Source organism: Chiloscyllium plagiosum, chromosome 28 (assembly GCF_004010195.1).
Source record: "Chiloscyllium plagiosum isolate BGI_BamShark_2017 chromosome 28, ASM401019v2, whole genome shotgun sequence".
Classification (NCBI taxonomy): Eukaryota; Metazoa; Chordata; class Chondrichthyes; order Orectolobiformes; family Hemiscylliidae; genus Chiloscyllium; species Chiloscyllium plagiosum.
The window spans coordinates 16,963,858-16,982,513 of record NC_057737.1 but is presented as its reverse complement, the minus strand read 5'-3'; the positions used below and the strand labels follow the sequence as shown (position 1 = coordinate 16,982,513).

At 43.0% G+C, this 18,656-nt stretch overlaps 1 protein-coding gene across 1 annotated transcript; it reads left to right on the top strand.

Annotated features, from left to right (window-relative positions):
• Positions 1-6,572: 6,572 nt before the first annotated feature.
• Positions 6,573-7,562, top strand: LOC122564214 (armadillo repeat-containing protein 10-like). Its single transcript, XM_043718909.1, has one exon. It carries the CDS (start codon positions 6,573-6,575, stop codon positions 7,560-7,562), a length of 990 nt encoding a protein of 329 aa, XP_043574844.1.
• Positions 7,563-18,656: the final 11,094 nt, after the last annotated feature.

Genomic DNA, 18,656 nt, shown 5'->3' with positions numbered 1-18,656 from the left:
AGAAAAAGAAGATATATATCAGGGATAGACAACAGAGATCAAATGAATCTTAGAAGACTATAAAGGCAGTAGAAGTATAGAGCATAAAGTATATAACATGACAATGCAATACAGGCCCTTCGGCCCTTGATAATGTGCCAACCTGTGGAACCAATCTGAAGCATATCTATCCTACATTATTCCATTTTCATCCTACATTATTCCATTATTCCATGTTTATCCAATGACCATTTAAATGATCTTAAAGTTGGCAAGTGTCCTCCTGTTGCAGGCAGTGTGTTCCATGCCCCTACTACTCTCTGACTAAAGAAACTACCTCTGACATCTGTCATATGTCTATCACCCCTCAGTTTAAAGCTATGTCCCCTTGTGCTAGCTATCGCCATCTAAGGAAAAAGACTCTCCCTGTCCACCCTATCTAACCCTCTGATTATCTTATATGTGTCAATTAAGTCACCTCTCAACCTTCTTCTCTCTAACAAAAACAGCCTCAAGTCCCTCAGCCTTTCCTTATAAGACTTTCCCTCCGTACCAGCCAACATCCTAGTAAATCTCCTCTGAACTCTTTCCAAAGCTTCCACATCCTTCCTATAACGCAGTGACCAGAACTGTACACAATACTCCAAGTGTGGCCGCACCAGAGTTTTGTACAGCTGCAGAATGACCTTGTGGCTCCAAAGCTCAATCCCTTTACTAATAAAAGTTAACACACCGCATTCCTTCTTAACAACCCTATCAACCTGGGTGGTAACTTTCAGGGATCTATGTACATGACACCGAGATCTTGTTGCTCATCTACACTACCAAGAATCCTACCATTCACCCAGTACTCTTTATTCCTGTTGCTCCTTCCAAGGTGAATCACCTCAAACGTTTCCACATTAAACCTCTCAACCCAGCTCTGCAGCTTATCTACGTCCCTCTATAATCTGTAACATCCTTCAGCACTATCCACAACTCCAGCAACCTTAGTATCATCTGCAAATTTACTAACCCATCCTTCTACTCTCTGATCCAGGTCATTTATACAATCCTTGAGGTACACTAGTAACTGAACTCCAGGATGAACATTTCCCATCAACCACCACCCTCTGTCTTATTTCAGCTGGCCAATTTCTGATCCAAACTGCTAAATCACCCTCAATCCCATGCCTCCATATTTTGTGCAATAGCCTACCATGGGGCACCTTATCAAACACTTTACTGAAATCCATATACACCACATCAACCGCTTTACCCTCATCCACCTGTTTGGTCACCTTCTCAAATAACTTAATAAGGTTTTCGAGGCATGACCTACCCTTCACAAAACCATGTTGACTATCCATAATCAACTTATTCCTCTCTAGGTGATTATAAATCCTATCTCTTATAAAGTTTTCCAAGACTTTACCCACAATCAAAGTAAGGCTTACTGGTCTATAATTACCAGGGTTGTCTCTATTCCCCTTCTTGAACAAGGGGACAACATTTGCTGTCCTCCAGTCTTCTGCACTATTCCTGTAGACAATGATGACATAAGGATCAAAGCCAAAGGCTCTGTAATTTCCTCCCTGGCTTCCCAGAGAATCCTAGGATAAATCTCATCTGGCCCAGGGAACTTATCTATTTTGACAATCTCCAGAATTGCTAACACCTCCTCCTTGTGAACCTCAATACCTTCTAATTTAGTAGCCTGTATCTCAGTATTCTTCTCAACAACATTGTCCTTTTCCAGTGTGAATACTGATGAAAAATATTCATTGAGCGTATTCCCAATCTCCTTAGACACCACACACGTTTTCACACAGAGGGTGATACGTGTATGGAACGAGCTGCCAGAGGAAGTGGTGGAGGCTGGTACAATTGAAACATTTAAAAGGCATCTGGATGGGTATCTGAATAGGAAGGGTTCAGAGGGATATGGGCTGGGGGCTGGCAGGTGGGACTAGATTGGGTTGGGATATCTGGTTGGCATGGACGAGTTGGACCGAAGGGTCTGTTTCCGTGCTGTACATCTCTAGACTAGACAACCTTTCACTACTATCCTTGACTGGCCCGAATCTTTCTCGAGTCATTCCTTTATCCCTTATATATCTATAGAAAGCTTTAGGGTTTTCCTTGATCCTATCTGCCAATGACTTTGCATGTCCCCTTCTGGCTCTTCTTAGCTCTCTCTTTAGGTCTATCCTGGCTACCTTGTAACTCTCAAGCACGCTAACTGAACCTTCACATCTCATCCTAACATAAGCCGCCTTCTTCCACTTGACAAAATATTCAATTTCTTTAGTAAACCATGGCTCCCGCACTCAATAACTTCCTCCCTCCCTGATAGATACATACTTATCAAGGACCTGTAGTAGCTAGTCCTTGAATAAGCTCCACATTTCAATTATGCCCATTCCCTGCAGCTTCCTTCCCCATCCTATGCATCCTAAATCTTCTCTCATCGCATCATAATTGCCTTTCCTCCAGCAATAACTCTCGCCCTGCGTTATATACCTATCCTTTTCCATTGATAAAGTAAACATAACCGAATTGTGGTCAATATTACCAAAGTGCTCACCTACCTCCAAATCTAACAGCAGGCCAGGTTCATTACCCAGTACTAAATCTAATGTGGCCTCGCCCCTTGTTGGCCAGTCTACATACTGTGTCAGGAAACCATCCTACACACATTGGACAAAAACAGACACATCTAAAGTACTTGAACTGTAGTATTTCCAGTCAATATTTGGAAAGTTTAAGTCCCCATAACAACCACCCTGTTACTCTCACTCCTATCCAGAGTAATAATTGCAATCCTTTCCTCTACATCTCTGGAACTACTCAGAGGCATACAGAAAACTCCCAACAGGGGGAGCTCTCCTTTCCTGTTTCTAACCTCAGCCCATACTACCATACTAAGTGTACTTAAGAGGGGCATCGGGGGAGGGAAAAAAGGGGACATGAGATAGCTTTGGCAAATACAGTTAAGAAGAATTCAAAGGGATTTTATAAATACATTAAGGACAAAAGGGTAACTAGGGAGAGAATAGGGCCCCTCAAAGATCAGCAAGACAGCATGTGTGAAACTGCAGGAGATGGGGGAGATATTAAATGAATATTTTGCATCAATGTTTCCTGTGGAAAAGGACATAGGAGATATGGAATGTGGGGAAATAGATGGTGATATCTTGAAAAATGTCCATATTACAGAGGAGGAGGGGCTGGATGTCTTAAAACGCATCAGGATGGATAAATCCCCAGGACCTGATCAGATGTACCCTAGAACTCTGCGGGAAGTAAAGAAATGATTACTGGGCCCCTTGCTGAGATATTTATATCATCGATCGACACGGGTGAGGTGCCGGAAGACTGGAGGTTGGCTAACGTGGTGCCACTATTTAAGAAAAGTTATACAGTTATAACCTATAGTTATATAGATTAAAAAGAAGTTTATAAAATCATGAGGGGCATGGATAGGATAAATAGACAAGGTCTTTTCCCTGAGATGGGGGAGGGCATAGGTTTAGGATGAGTGAGGAAAGATATAAAAGGGACCTAAGTGGCAACATTTTCACGCAGAGGTTGGTGAGTGTATGGAATGAGCTACCACAGGAAGTGGTGGAGGCTGTACAATTACAACATTTAAAAGACATCTGGATGGGTACATGAATAGGAAGGATTTAGAGGGATATGGGCCAAGTGCTGGCAAATGGGACTAGATTAGGTTAGGATAGCTGGTCGGCATGGACAAGTTGGACTGAAGGCTCTGTTTTTGTGCTGTATATCTCTATGACTCTATGACAGAGACTGCAATGCCAGAGTGGAGTTCCTGACACTACAGCAGTCGACGCTCAATGCAGACGTGGCGACCCTGGTGCAGAACATTATCAGAAACCAGAAGACTGCCAGTGGGTGAAAATTTTGGAGGAATTCAGTTCTGATGAAGGATTCTATCAAAACATCAGCTCTTTCCCCATCTCAGTGACTAGCTGAAGGTATCCAACTTAAACTTTAGTTTCAGAAAATCAGGCCAAATGAAAATGTATATCTTATCATAATCGCATGCTGTTGCACATTAATTAGATTTAAAATCTCAAGGGACATGAAACAGGAATACAAGTTTTTTTCTTATTAGCATTTAATGTACTTAGCAGTTCAGAAGGGTATGCACCTTGATAGACCTTCATAATCTGTGCAGTCCGTGATAGACCAGCCCTGTATTTTCAGCTCGACTTCTTTCAGAAAAGCTTGAGGATGCTGGCTAAAAGGTGCCACCTGGTGTCCAAACTCATGTATGCGCAAACTTGTGAAATCTCACTACCATGTGCTGCTTCAATTGTACATAGAAGAACAAATGGAAAAAATATAAGGTAATTCCCAGTGCTGTCAGATTGGTTTGTCACTGTTCTTATTCTATCACTATCTTTCAGTTAGAAAAGTAAATGCTGTTATTCTATTCATCCCACTTTACAATAGGTGTGACATTGAATATGAATTCACAGGTTTCTTTTAATTCATTCATGAGATATCGTTGTCACTGGCTGTGACAGAGTTAAAAAGTGTGGCACTGGAAAAGCACAGCAGGTCAGGCAGACCCCGAGGAGCAGGAGAATTGATTTTTCAGGCATAAGCCCTTCGGCTGAGAGATAAATGGGAGGGGGGTGGATGAAATCGCCATTGGTGCCGTGTGGTTGGAGGGTCCCAAGGTGGAAGAGATGGAAATGTGTTGCTGGAAAAGCGCAGCAGGTCAGGCAGCATCTAGGGAACAGGAGAATCAACGTTTCGGGCATTAGCCCTTCTTCAGGAATGCCCGAAACGTCGTTTCTCCTGTTCCCTAGATGCTGCCTGACCTGTTGCGCTTTTCCAGCAACACATTTCCATCTCTGATCTCCAGCATCTGCAGACCTCACTTTCTCCCCAAGGTGGAAGATACAGGCGTTCCCCCTCTAGGTGTCGGGTGGCTTGTATTTAGTGGTGGAGGAGGCCCAGGACTTGCATGTTCTTGGCGGAGTGGGACAGGGAGTTGAAGTGGTTGGCCAGAGGGCGGTGGGGTTGTTTAGTGCATGTGTCCCAGAGGTGTTCTCTGAAAGATTCCACAAGTTGGCGTCCTGTCTCCCCACTGTAGCGGAGACCACATTGGGAGCAACGGACACAGTAGATGAGATGTTGGATGTGCAGGAAAATCTCTTACTGGATGTGGAAGTATCCTTTTGGGGCTTGAATGGAAGTGAGGTGGGGAGATGTGGGCACAGGTTTTATACCTCTTGCGGTGGCAGGGGAAGGTGCCGTGAGTGGAGGGTGGGTTGGTGGGGGGTGTGGACTTGACGAGGGAGTTGCAGAGGGAATGGTCTCTGTGGAATGCTGATGGGGTGGGGAGGGAAATATATCTCTGGTGGTGGGGTGTGACTGTTAGTGGCAGAAATGGCAAAGGATGATGCTTTGTATTTGGAGATTAGTCGGGTGCAAGTGAGGACCAGGAGGTTTCTATCCTTGTTGTGGTTGGAGGGGTGGATTTAAAAGACGGAGGGTTTCTATCCTTGTTGTGGTTGGAGGGGTGGATTTAAAAGACGGAGGTGCGAGAAGTGGAGGAAATGCGCTGGAGGGCATTGTTGACAATGTGGGATGGGAAATTGTGGTCCTTGAAGGAGGAGGCCATCTGGGATGTTCCCTCCTGGGAGCTGATGTCGCAGCAGAGGAATTGAGTGTAAGGGATAGGGTTTTTAAAAGAAGATGTGGGAGGAGGTGTAGTCCAGGTAGCTGTGGGAGTTGATGGGTTTGAAGTAGATGTCCGCGTTGAGTCGGTCACCGTTGATGGATTATGAGGTCCAGGAAGGGGAGGGAGGTGTCTGAGATGGTCCAGGTGAACTTGAGGTCAGGGTGGAAGGTGTTCATGAAATTATAGATATAGATATGGACATACATAGAATTCCTACCATGTGGAAACAGGCCCTTCGGCTCAACAAGTCCACAGAGACCCTCTGAAGAGTAACCCATCCAAACCCATTCCCCTGCATTTACCCCAGACTAATGCACCTAACCTACCCATCCCTGAACACTATGGGCAATTTAGCATGGCAAATTTACCTAACCTGCATACCTTTGGATCGTGGGAGGAAACCGGAGCACCCGGAGGAAACCCACGCAAACACGGGGAGAATGTGCAAACTCCACATAGACAGTCGCCCGAGGCTAGAATAGAGCCAGGGTCCCTTGCACTGTGAGGCAGCAGTGCTAATGACTGAGCCACCATGCCACTCCTCTGGGAAAGCAAACAATCATGGAGGTATAGAGTCAAGAATTCTGAAGCATGTTGTTACTGAAGTGCATCACTAATGAGTTGTGTGTTCGCTGTGCTGTGGCCCAGTATTAACTGCAAACTATCCATCCCATTAACTTGTCATCGCTGTATCAGGTATGTCCACCATTATGATGTCAGTGATCTTTATGACATGATTATTGCAAAAATTCAAAAGGCACAGCACACACGCAGAATGCAGGATTCATTTGCAACAATATGTCTTGGACAGTGCAGAAGTTACAGAAGGTTGATGTCAAGTTTGCTCAACACAGCAACAGGGAAAGCTATCTGAATACCAGTTTGAAAAATGGTGGAACTCTTCGATGAGGCGTGCAGGAAGAAGTTAATAGGGATTCTAACAGGTGCTGGTGCTGTGTATTTACTGTACCGAGCGATTCGATCAGGACTAGTCACTCCACAGGAGGACGATGAAGACCTACTCATTGATAAGAGTGGCAACAGTACCTTGGACAGTATTGGTGCTGTGGGACACCATTTAGTTTCATCAAATTCTGCTTCATCAAACTCTGTCAAGATGAATCTTCAGGATCTGAAGACAGTTCTGACTATTCTTCATGAAAGTAAAGATCCTGTCATTAGAGGGACAATCCTAACTAGCATTTACCGCATTCCTGGTTTTTCAAGCAGCCAGGAGCTATTCCGTTCCGAAGGTGGAATTTCCATCATTGCAGAGTCACTGGATGATCCTCTCAATTACATCAAGTCTAGCGCTGTGACGGTTTTCAATTTCCTCAGTAATGATCCGGTAAACCGTGATCTGCTGGTGAAATATATCCCTCAGGTTCTGAAATTAACCACGTCAATATTTCAAGAATTTGAACAGTTGCCGTGTCTGAGGTTTCTCACCAAGATGTCCCACAACCACCAGAACCATCTCATGCTGAAACATGCCATCCCAGACTTCTTCCTCCTGCTGCAAACAGGGTCATCCAGCATCAAGTTCCAAGTGCTGCAGATCCTCATCAACTTTTCCACCAACCTGGAGCTGACGTTTGACATGTTCAATGTGCAAATTGAAGCATCTTTCCTTTTCCTATTCAACTATTTCCAGCGTCAAGACATTCTCAATGATCTCCTCTTATTAATAAGCAATCTGAACGAGATCAGGAGAAGTCTCCCCTACAGATCAAACAATCACATCTATTGCAAGGACTCACTGTTTGTCCTGCTGTTTGGTCCCAACTCTCAGTTCTCAAGCAGGCTTATCTATTTAATGGCTTCCCCAGACGACAGAATTAAGCTGCAGGCTGCCCGGATAGTCACAAACTTAGGGTGAAGAGAATTGACACTTTTCAATATATATATACACATAAAAAAAGAGAAAATAAGAAAGCGTAAACTGAAAGTGTGATTTTTTTTTAAATGCCTATAAATGCAGGAACCAATTTTGACAGCCATATATAAAGTGGTTGGCCACACAGAAGAAGAATGAGACAGGAGCTCAGCTGGTTTTTCCAACTGGGGCATGGGATAAGGTGAATGAGATTGCTTTCCAGGCTGCTCTGTTCTCTCTGCCTGCCATTGAAAGATAACTGGATGGTGGCTGATGTCATTTGTGGTTAACTCTATACATAAACCCATGTAGCATATACCACAAAGAGTGATGTTCTTGTGAGGCAGATATCTTGAAATTTATTTACAACATTAATTGCGTGACTACAGTATCACAGACCTACACATATAGTGCTGTGCTTAAAAACATTGATGTACATAACAACACTGACTCCATTACACAGAGACAGTGAAGATTGGGTACCTTGATACTAGAACATCTTAAATGTACAGGTCTGTCTGGTCTGGTATCTGTGTCAAAATACAATATCCTTCCTTTTCCTTTAAAGACCAGGAACCCTTTTCCCCTTAACATGTATCAGGAATGCATATAGACATGTTGTCTTTACACATTTCAGTTAATGGCTTGGTGGATTTATACCCTGGCTGGATTTGGTCATCATGATTTGAAGTTTAGCTTCACTCTGCAGTATGTGATCTGTGTTTCCAGATGGATGTTCATCATTTGTCATTGATGTGTGACTGTTGTTAAGCATGATATCTTCAGTATCTGACTCATCATCCAACGTGATGCAAAGTTGACAAAATGCAATTCAAATCCGTCATCTATTTCTTCACAGGACTTGACCATTGCTCACTAGAATGTCAAATAACTTAAACTTGATACAACAGCATATTACCTTTCCACAAACCCATTTGCTCATATGTGAATCTCAAAGCTGCATGCTTTGGCCTGGTTCACATTGGGATCATTGTCTGCAGGCTCATTGATCATATCATTGTTCCATCTCCTCCCTTCTTTCGAACAATACACCATGACCATATGGTTGAGGGGTGGTGAGAGTAAAGGAGGGAAGAATGGTGTGGATCCGCCTCCTAAACATGAGCTGCCAATGAGGGTAAAGCCATTACCTGGAGGAGTAGCTATCTGAAAGTCTTGACAAGTCACTTTATAGTTAATGTTTATGAATTTTACTACAAACAATCTGCTCTATGAGACCATCCAACTGAGGGAAGTGAGGGGAGGAGATAATACATAGAACATCCCGTTTCCTCCACATGCCTTGGAAATGTGATCTGATGTAATATGGACTGTCATTGAACACAATTTAAGATACACTGAAAGTACTGAATATGCAGTTTATGTATCAGCAATCATATGAAATATGAAATATGGAATACTAAGTAAATTGAGGTTTATGGGGATCCCAATTTCCAACACTAAGTTCCAGACAGTTTCATGTGAGTTATTTGACCATTTTTTGGATTTCAGAAATTTGGCGGAGATATTCTCTCAATGTAACAAACTTCCATTCACAAGCAGGCCTTCATCCTTTCTGATGCAACACTGTCATATGCTCACAAAAATTTTACAAAAATTCTAGAACTTCATGCCTCCTGATTAAATTATACTGACATTTAATTAAATTTCTGTCAGCTCTGCTACCCTTTCTTCACTAGCTTTTTACATTTTGTTACAAGCTCCCAGTATCAATTCTGGTCTCTGTATAAGTATTACGGTTTTGTCACATGGACTCTGACTTTAATTAGATTTTCTTTTCCAGACCTGAGGTAATGTAGTAGCTAAAGTCCAGAGACTCATTATTTTTAATCCTATCGTCTTCTCAGGATTCTTTTAGTCTAATCGTTGAATTGATGGTACTCATTAGTACAAACACAGAATTATTTTAACTTGCTAAACACAAATTTATCAATCTGTGCTTCATCCACTTCGAACTAAAGATCACTGCTGCTGTCTGATTTCACAAGTAATTCATGCAGAAGTCCAATATCATTTGGTTGTTTAACGAGCGGCAGTATTACTGCCCATGCTTTAAATTGTACTTGATTATTTGGTAAATGTATCAGTCATCTCAATTTCAGTTGTTAATATATTTTAAATAATAGATTCACAAGAACAATATGGTGGCTACTTTTATCAGTACCTAATGTTTTAATTTGGGATTTTATATTATTCTTTAGTCACGTAGAAGCAAAAATAGTATCCAATCAGGTTAGAGCACTTTGTTGGAAGCCATTGAATCAGCAGAAAAATGGCAGTCGTGATTTCAAATGCTCTGTTTTTTGTGTCTTTTTCAATTATTCCTGTGGATTCATCAGGTGGAATTTTCCCATTTTTAGCTGAAATATTTTGTTGAGTGAAATTCATGGCACCCCAAGGGTATGTAGTCTTCACCTCATTCATTATACGACGGGCTCCAGCACACCTCTCTCCTGGTAAGTTGCAGCAGGAATACTCACCATTGCATGGTATTTTTTTTTTAGATTAGATTACTTACAGTGTGGAAACAGGCCCTTCGGCCCAACCAGTCCACACCGACCCACCGAAGCGCACCCACCCAGACCCATTCCCCTACATTTACCCCTGCACCTAACACTACAGGCAATTTAGCGTGGCCAATTCACCTAACCTGCACATTTTTTGGAGTGTGGGAGGAAACCGGAGCACCCGGAGGAAACCCACGCAGACACGGGGAGAATGTGCAAACTCCACACAGTCGGTCGCCTGAGGCGGGAATTGAACCCGGGTCTCTGGCGCTGTGAGGCAGCAGTGCTAACCACTGTGCCACTGTGCCACCATGCCGCCCACTATGTCTGACACTATGTCAAAGACTGGCCTTCACACTGGGATCCTGCACCTTATTCTTGAGGAAACAGCCCACAGAGGTCACGTTAGGTCCCGACTTCACAGACTGGAACCTGGATGTCCTAATGGATGATTGTGGTGGAGAGGAGAACTATCTTTTGTCCCACCAGTCATCAAAAGAGGCCACACCAGCAGATGCAGAGAGAAAGCAGCTCAGAGCAGACCTACATTCTGTGTTAAATAGAATAAACAGTGCCGTAGGAAGAAGGTTCATGATCTTCTCTGCTCCATCAATGTAAGTGCTACCATCTTCTCTCTGCTACCTCACTCCATCTCTGCTACTGTACCCATCTTCTCAGAGTTCATGGTCTACCACTCTCAAGACTGAATGTAGCATTTTCCCTCAGTGGGGTGTCACCCTCTCCATTCCCCCCAAACTGCTGCTTCAGAGAGGGGCTTTATCTAACTCTGCCGCTGCATATGCCTCGTACAAGCTTCATGGTATACAGCTGTCAATGTTGCACACATCAGGTCCACCCACCAGCTCTCAAGAACCTCCTTCTCAACTACTATCCTTCCTGCCCTCTGAAACTGCCATTCACTCACTGGGGGCACCCCATTTCTCCTGCTCCTACATCACCACAAACCGCTCCTCCATCCACTTCCATCAGGCTTTGAAAAGTGAAGGACCTGCCAATGAAGTTGAAACGATTGGGTGGCATTACTGAGTCAGTAGAGGCGTAATTCCTGCATTTGTCCCTAGTGAGACCTCAAATCCAACTGTTTTACTCTGAAGCAAAAATCAACAACTTACTCCGTCCACTTTGCATGTGACGTCAGCGTTCTGTACAGTCATTGCACAGTTAACCTTCAGTCTGTCTCGCCAATACTCTGTCTTCATTTCAGGGTGAGAGCTGAGAATGTTGCTGGAGGCTAGTGCCTCAAGTGAAAGACTTTTTGGGGAGCAGGTGGAAGTGCGAGAGAGGAGGTAAATGCTCATGATCGAATGTTAATGGTTGAAAGGGCTATCACAAAAGAAGTTGGGAGATGTAGGTTAATTATACGTCTATACTGAGAATAGCCACTGAACACATTTAAAATGAGATACATCTTAATGAAGATTACATGGAACTGGAACCTGAGGCTGTCATGTTGTACAAGATGTCCTCTACTATAAATAGTTATGTTGAATAAAGCTTGATAATGTTCACTTACAGAGTGAGCTCCTCCTCTTACTAAGGCATACACCTACATTTGACTTTTCAACCACTTCCTGTGCTACCTGAGATCCCCATTCATTACTGTGTTCAATCATTTAGCTATGTCTTAATAGATATTAATTAGTTAGAGAAAGAATGAAGATTACCATGTGGCGGAGGGAGGTGGGGGAGGAGAGAAAAGCTAGAGTTAAAAACTTGAGATGGAAGAAGGAGTACTGGAAAATAAGATGCAATTTGTATTCCATCAGGAATGCGAGAGATGTCAGAGAAACCTCTCCAGATGTAGAAACAATAGTCGGTTCAAGGATAAACAGGGGTAATAATGTAATAAAGCTAATTGTTATATAGAAGGCAAAGAGTGTGAGGTGTGACAAAGGAAACCAAGCTAATGGAACAGAATTCCTTTCATAGCCAGCAGAGATAGTTATTTAACTTTATGTTGCGTTATCCTTTTCCTCATTTTTCTAGAGTTGTAATAAGTGAATTGAACATTGCCACATCTGCATTGGCAACAGTCTCTGAAAGAAGTAAAATTCAAGCTTGCATATGCATCACTCTCAGGGAGAAGCAAACAGTTGCTTCTTATGTTGATCATTGCATTTTTGAGATGTTAAAATTTACAGCATGTACCCTTTTAGTTTTGAAATTTTGACTAATCAGAGAAGAGAAGAATAAAATAAATGAAAGATCATTCAGGAAAAGAAAGACACCATTTGTTACAAACTAGACAGGCTGTCAACATTTTAAAGTATCTAATTTAATATTATAGAATTCATGTAAAGGAGATTTATCTATCAGCACATACACTCAGTAAGGAATAACTTGGACACCTTTTCATGATTTTTACCCACCAACAAAAATATAGCTTGTTCATTGAAGTCTAAGTGATATTTTTACAGTATGATAAATTTTAATTTCAATTAAACAACCCCTCTGATATTGAAAACAAACTTCTTCCAATATGGAGATACATTCCTTCAGACGTTAATTGCCATTGGAATTTCTTTTTAAACAACAGGCAAAAATAATGAAATTGTATAACCTCTGGAAGCTGACTGTTTGGAAGGACAATGAAGGAGGTAAGCAGAAATGGATAGCTGAGCTAACCGAGAAAAGGAGACAGAGTAAGCAGAATCCTGTACCTTTCCAAGGCCACAGGTTCGCTCTGCTGTAGGTTTGGCAGAGATTGACCAGAATGTGTCTCCAGAGCCATACCGACACAGCAAACCATCATCTCACTAATTGGAGAGTTGCCAAGACAAAACATACACACTGTGCACACTGTAAGGTTAGCTATTTTCAAATTAATTCAATTGCTTAATGAATCATGTTGGTGATGGCTTTCTGCACTGAGAACTTAATAAGACTGAAAGGACGGACTGCAGTACATTTTAAACTTCACCTAGTAATACCATTAACAACTCACAAGTGCTATGGGTCCTGACAACATTCCAGCAAGACTTGTGCTCCAGAACTTGCAGCTCCCCTAGCCAAACTGGCATCTAGACTACAACGTGGATAATAACTCTGGAATGGCCTGTACACATTAAGCAGGACAAACCCAACTGACTAATTACCACCCCATCAGCCTACTCTTGATCATCAATAAAGTGATGGAAGTCACCAACAGTGCTATCAAGCAGCATCTGCTCAGCAATAAACTGATCAGTGACGCCCAGTTTGGGTTCCACCAGGACCACTAAGCACCTGACCTCACTATAGCCTTGGTCCAAATATGGACAAACGAGCTGAATTCTAGAGGTGAGATGAGAATGACAGCCCTTACATCAAGGCCACATTCGACCGAGCATAGCATCATGGAGCCCTAGCAAAATTGGCATCAATAGGTATCGGGAGCAAACTCTCCAGTGGTTGATGTCATACCTGGGACACAGGAAGGTAGTTACGATTGTCGGAGGTCAGTCACCTCATCTCCGGGACATCTCTTCAGGAGTTCCTCAGGGTAGTGTCTTTGGTCAGCCATCTAAACTGCTTCATCAATGACCTTCCTTCCATCATAAGGTCAGACATGGGGATGTTTGCTGATGATTGCACAGTGTTCAGCACCATTCGTGACCCCTCAGATACTGAAGCAGTCCGTGTTCAAATGTAATAAGATCTGGGTGATATCCAGGTTTGGGCTAAAAAGGACAAGTGACATTTGCACCACACAAATGTCAGGCAATGATCATCATCAGTAAGACACAATCTAACCACCACCCCTTGACACTTAATGCTGTTACCATGACTGAATCTCCTACTATCAATACCATTGACTAGAAACTCAACTAGACACACCATATAAACATAATGGCTACAAGAGTGGGTCACAGGCTGGGAATACTGTGGCAAACAATGCACCTCCTAACTCTCCAATGCCTGTCCACATCTTAAAGGCGCAAGTCAGGAGTGTGATGGAATACTTCCCACTTGCCTGGATGGATGCAGGGTGTTTAGACAGAGTAAGGCCTACCGGTTACACTGCATGGGAGGTGCACAAAAGCAAGATCAACATTAGATTTGAAGGTAGAAAGGTCCAATCAGTCTAATAACAACGGGGAAGAAGCTGCTCTTAAAACTGTTGCTGCGTGGCTTTAAACTTCTGTATCTTCTGCCTAATGGAAGAAGTTGGAAGAGAGTACAACCAGGGTGGGAGGGGTCTTTGATGATGTTGGTCACCTTTCCGTGGCAATGAGAAGTGTAAATGGGTGGGAGGTTGGCTTGCGTGATGGCCAGGGCTGCACACACAACTTTCTGCAGTTTCTTACAGTCCTGGGCAGAGCAGTTGCCATACCGAGCTGTGATGCACCCAGATAGAATGCTTTCTATGGTCCATCTATAAAGTTTAGTGAGGGTCCTCATGGATATGCTAAATTTCCTTAGCCACCTGAAGAAGGAAGGTGTTGTTGTGCCTACTTGGCCATCGCATCCACGTGGGAGGACCAGGACAGACAGTTGGTTATCATCACTCCTAGGACCTTGACGCTCTCGACCCTCTCCACCTCAGCTCCTAAACATTCCTAAATTTGTGCCAGAAGCTGGAAGCCAGATAGGGATTCAAAACAGGGAGCACTAAAACCAAAATAGAGTTCGAGAAGCAGAGAAGATGGCAACAAAAGGAAGGAGAGCGTGCGTCCCAGAGAGGGAATGCCAAAAAGGAGAGACAAGGTTTCATAGAAAGACGGCTCGAAAATGATAGAAAAGCACTGGGATGATGAGGAGGGAAAGATCGATGGCAAAGGAAGATCAAACTTTACATTATTTCACTTAATTATGTCTGATTATAGTACTGTAGTGTAGGAGCTCTTCTCATGCAGTGGTTGCATCCCTATGTCTGGGACAGAAGGTCCATGTTCAAACCCCATGCCAAGAGGTCTGTGGATAAAACAGGTTGATAATCACACTGTAAATCCTTTCAATCATTCAGATGGCAGGCAGTAGGAACATGAGAGTTTCCTGGTCAGCCATCCTGCAGGCTTATGGGCACTGTAGCACATTGCCAATAAGCCTGGACCAATCCAAAGGAAATCCATTGCTGAAACCTCAGAAACAAGGATGGGTACAAAGACAGACTGTGGAATGCAGAAGCTTGAATATTCACTTCCCAATGCTCCAAGCTTCGAGAGCAATTAAGATTTTCTGACTCTATTGCCATCCTAGCAGTGATTTACAATTGGTCCATCATTGGGGGGCACAGTGGCTCATGGGCAGCACGGTAGCTCAGTGGTTAACACTGCTGCTTCACAGCACCAGGGACCTGGGTTCAATTCCTGCTTTGGCCGACTGTCTGTGTGGAGTTTGCATATTCTCCCCGTGTCTGCGTCTGTTTTCTCCAGGTATTGCGGTTTCCTCCCACAATCCAAAGATGTGTAGGCCAGGTGAATTGGCCATGCTAAATTGCCCATAATGTTAGGTGCATTAGTTAGAGGTAAATATAGGGTGGGGGATTGGGTCTGGTTGGGTTGCTCTTAAGAGGTATGGAATGATTGGGCTGAAGGGCCTGTGACCATACTGTAAGGTATGTAATCTAATCTAATCATGGATTCAGAAGATCCCTGCACAATCCCAACAGTAAAATAATGAGATACCTGGGCTGCAGGGTAAACATTCACTTACCACATGATTGAAGTAAAACCAGACTTTTTTTTATCAGTATTGGGTATACCTGTGAAAAGTGGTTGATTAGCTTAGTTGGTTGCTTTCCAATACAAAGAAATATTAACAGCATGGGTTCAGCTCGTGCACTAGCTGATGTTACTGTGAACAACTCTCCTTCAAAACCTTATCCCTCACCTGAGGCATTGTGACATTCAGGTTAAACCACCACCAAATCTCTATCTCTCCAATGAGAGCGCAGCCGTATGGTCTGGTAGGACTATGGTGACTTTATCTGTTAACACAAATGTTTATTTTCTCAATTAGTAATTAATTCAATTAATTTCCCATCAGGCTAATGGAAACCATATATTAAGACATGCCCAGTTATAATAAATGTGGAAATGACTCACATCAAGAAACTCTTTCTGAAGGCCATTATAACCCTGAAGTTTGAGTCAAGATTGGAAATGTGGTAGTTCCATACGGTGCAGAGTTCTCCAATGTCTTAGTGCATGTTGTTTCAGCAACAACAGAGTTAGTAAAAACCTGTGCTCAACTTTATTCTTTCCAAAAGTCGTTCTCATGTTACTTTCAAGAGCAGGTCATAAATTTGAAAAAGAAAATTAAAACTGTGAGAGACACATTCTTTGTACTAATTCGTGGAGCAAGGGCAATCCCCAGAATTTCTTGCTCTCATTCTGATGGCTGTCATAATCATTCACATCAGGCAACAAAGCACTTCCTTTTCAGGTTAAATCACCGTCCAGGTCAGTAAGATTTCCAGTTTAGTTTGTTTTTATTTAAATTAGAATGAATATGACAGCAGCAATAGCAATAATTGTTATCATTTTATAAAACTCATTCACGCTTAATGGGATCCAATAATGTCAGCAGTCCAGTACATCTATACTGAACCCCAGTGTGGTTATAAACTGGAAGATCCATAATTGACATAATCCTCTGAGCCTGGCAGTTGTAAGATAAACGTCTTGAAGAAAGGAGATCACAATGTAGATTGCCTTCAACGACCTTACTTCACCATGTGAGCGATGGCGATTTATTTGAACTGCTGAAGAAAATTCACTGCCCTTCAGAGTTGCTCAGTGTGATCTCCACTTTCTGATGGGTAAGAGCCACATGAACATTTGAACATAGGAACGGGAGTAGACCATTCAGCTCCTCGAATGAGTTATGCCATTCCATCATGGCGGATCTGTGACCCATATTCCTGAATACTTCTACTTTACAAAAAATTACCCATCTTTGGTTTAAAATTAACAACTGATCTAGCAGCCAAATCTCTAGCATGCTTTGTGTATAGAACTACTTCCTAACATCTCTTCTGAATAGTACAGCCCAAATTTTTAGACTATGCTCCCCTAGTTCTAGAATCCCCAACCAGAGGACATATTTATCTTTGTCCACCCTATCTTTTCCTGTTATTAACTTGATGGTTTCAATCAGATCACCATTAACCTTCTAAATTCTAGATAAAGCAGGCCTAACTTGTATAAACCTACCTCACTACCCCTGAAATCCAGGTATCACTCTTGTAAACCTACAATAAGCTTCCTTCAAGGCCAAGATATCCTTCCTAAGGTGTGGTGACCACATCTGCTTTCAGTACTCCAGTAGGGTCTAGCTAGGGTTTTGTAAAACTGCAGCATAACCTCCTTGTCCTTACACTTCAGCCTTCTTGTGGTGTTCTGGCACTGACATTCTTTCGTATATAGTTCTCTGTGCTGCTGTCATATGCCTTCAGGTCATCTACATAGGGTACTTTCTTCCACACCATTACTAGCAGATAGTTGGTCAGCCTCATCTGCCTGAGATTCGAAACAAAACTGCTCCAAGTCCTCAGTGAGTTGCAGTCTGCAAATGATGCGACACCAACATTTCATGCTGAGTAAGACACTTCAAGGCCAATGGACAGACTGCAAAGAGATTGGCTTTAAAGTTGCATCAGGAATAATAAGTATTATGGTCTAGGACATTATCAACACTGATTGATAGTAAGGTGACAATGTGACTCTGGAAACTGTTGATAGCTTCACATAGCTAAACTCTACTACCACCAACTATATGTCACTTGATGTTGTCAAAAACATGATCATTGCAAAAACTGCAGTGGTAATGTCTGAGCTGAGTAAAAGACTGGAACAACAGCAATCTGACTGAAATGCCTGTCTAACAAGCCTTGTGTCCTCACACAGGTGTAAAACTGAGATAACTTGCTGAACAGTAGAAAAGGCCAAACAACTTGCACCTTCACTGTCTCAGATGTTTTCTTGCCATCTCTTCAAAGGATAAAGTCACCTACACAGGGCTCCTGGAATGTGCTTATTCTGTCAGTACACACCCATTATTAAACTAACCCAACATCCACAATGGCTCAGCCAGTTCATCAGATGATGTCAGCCATATACACAAAGACCTCTTTGTACTGTAAACCAGCCACTGGGTCATGACCTGTGGGATGTCCATACCTTTGCTACAAAGACATCTGAGAATGAGTAATGAAGACAATTGGGAGGCAGGCATTGATGGCGTGATCTCTGCAGATTGACAATCAGGACGGCATTGGAAAACTCTCCAGCTTTACCATCGGAGGAAGCAGAGGTTACCTGACATACGCAGGGCAGCCGAAAGTGTGCCGAACCTGCGGAAGATCAGGCCACATGGCGGCAGATTGTAAGGTGACTGTCTGCCGAAACTGCAAGCAAGAAGGCCACCCGACCAAGGAATGTAAGGAGGCCAAGAACTATAATCTGTGCGGAGAGGCGGGCCACATGTACAAGGCCTGCCCAAGACGAGGGCCGCCACCTACGCACAGATGGCCAGAGGTGGCAACACGAGCCGTGGACCGCCTAAGACCAGCAAGGTACCACAAAACAGCATGGGAACGGTGTCTGGAGGCAACCAGAAGGAAGGG

Coding starts and splice junctions, on each gene's coding strand:
- LOC122564214 (XM_043718909.1), top strand. CDS start 6,573: ATGGTGGAACTCTTCGATGAGGCGTGCAGGAAGAAGTTAATAGGGATT.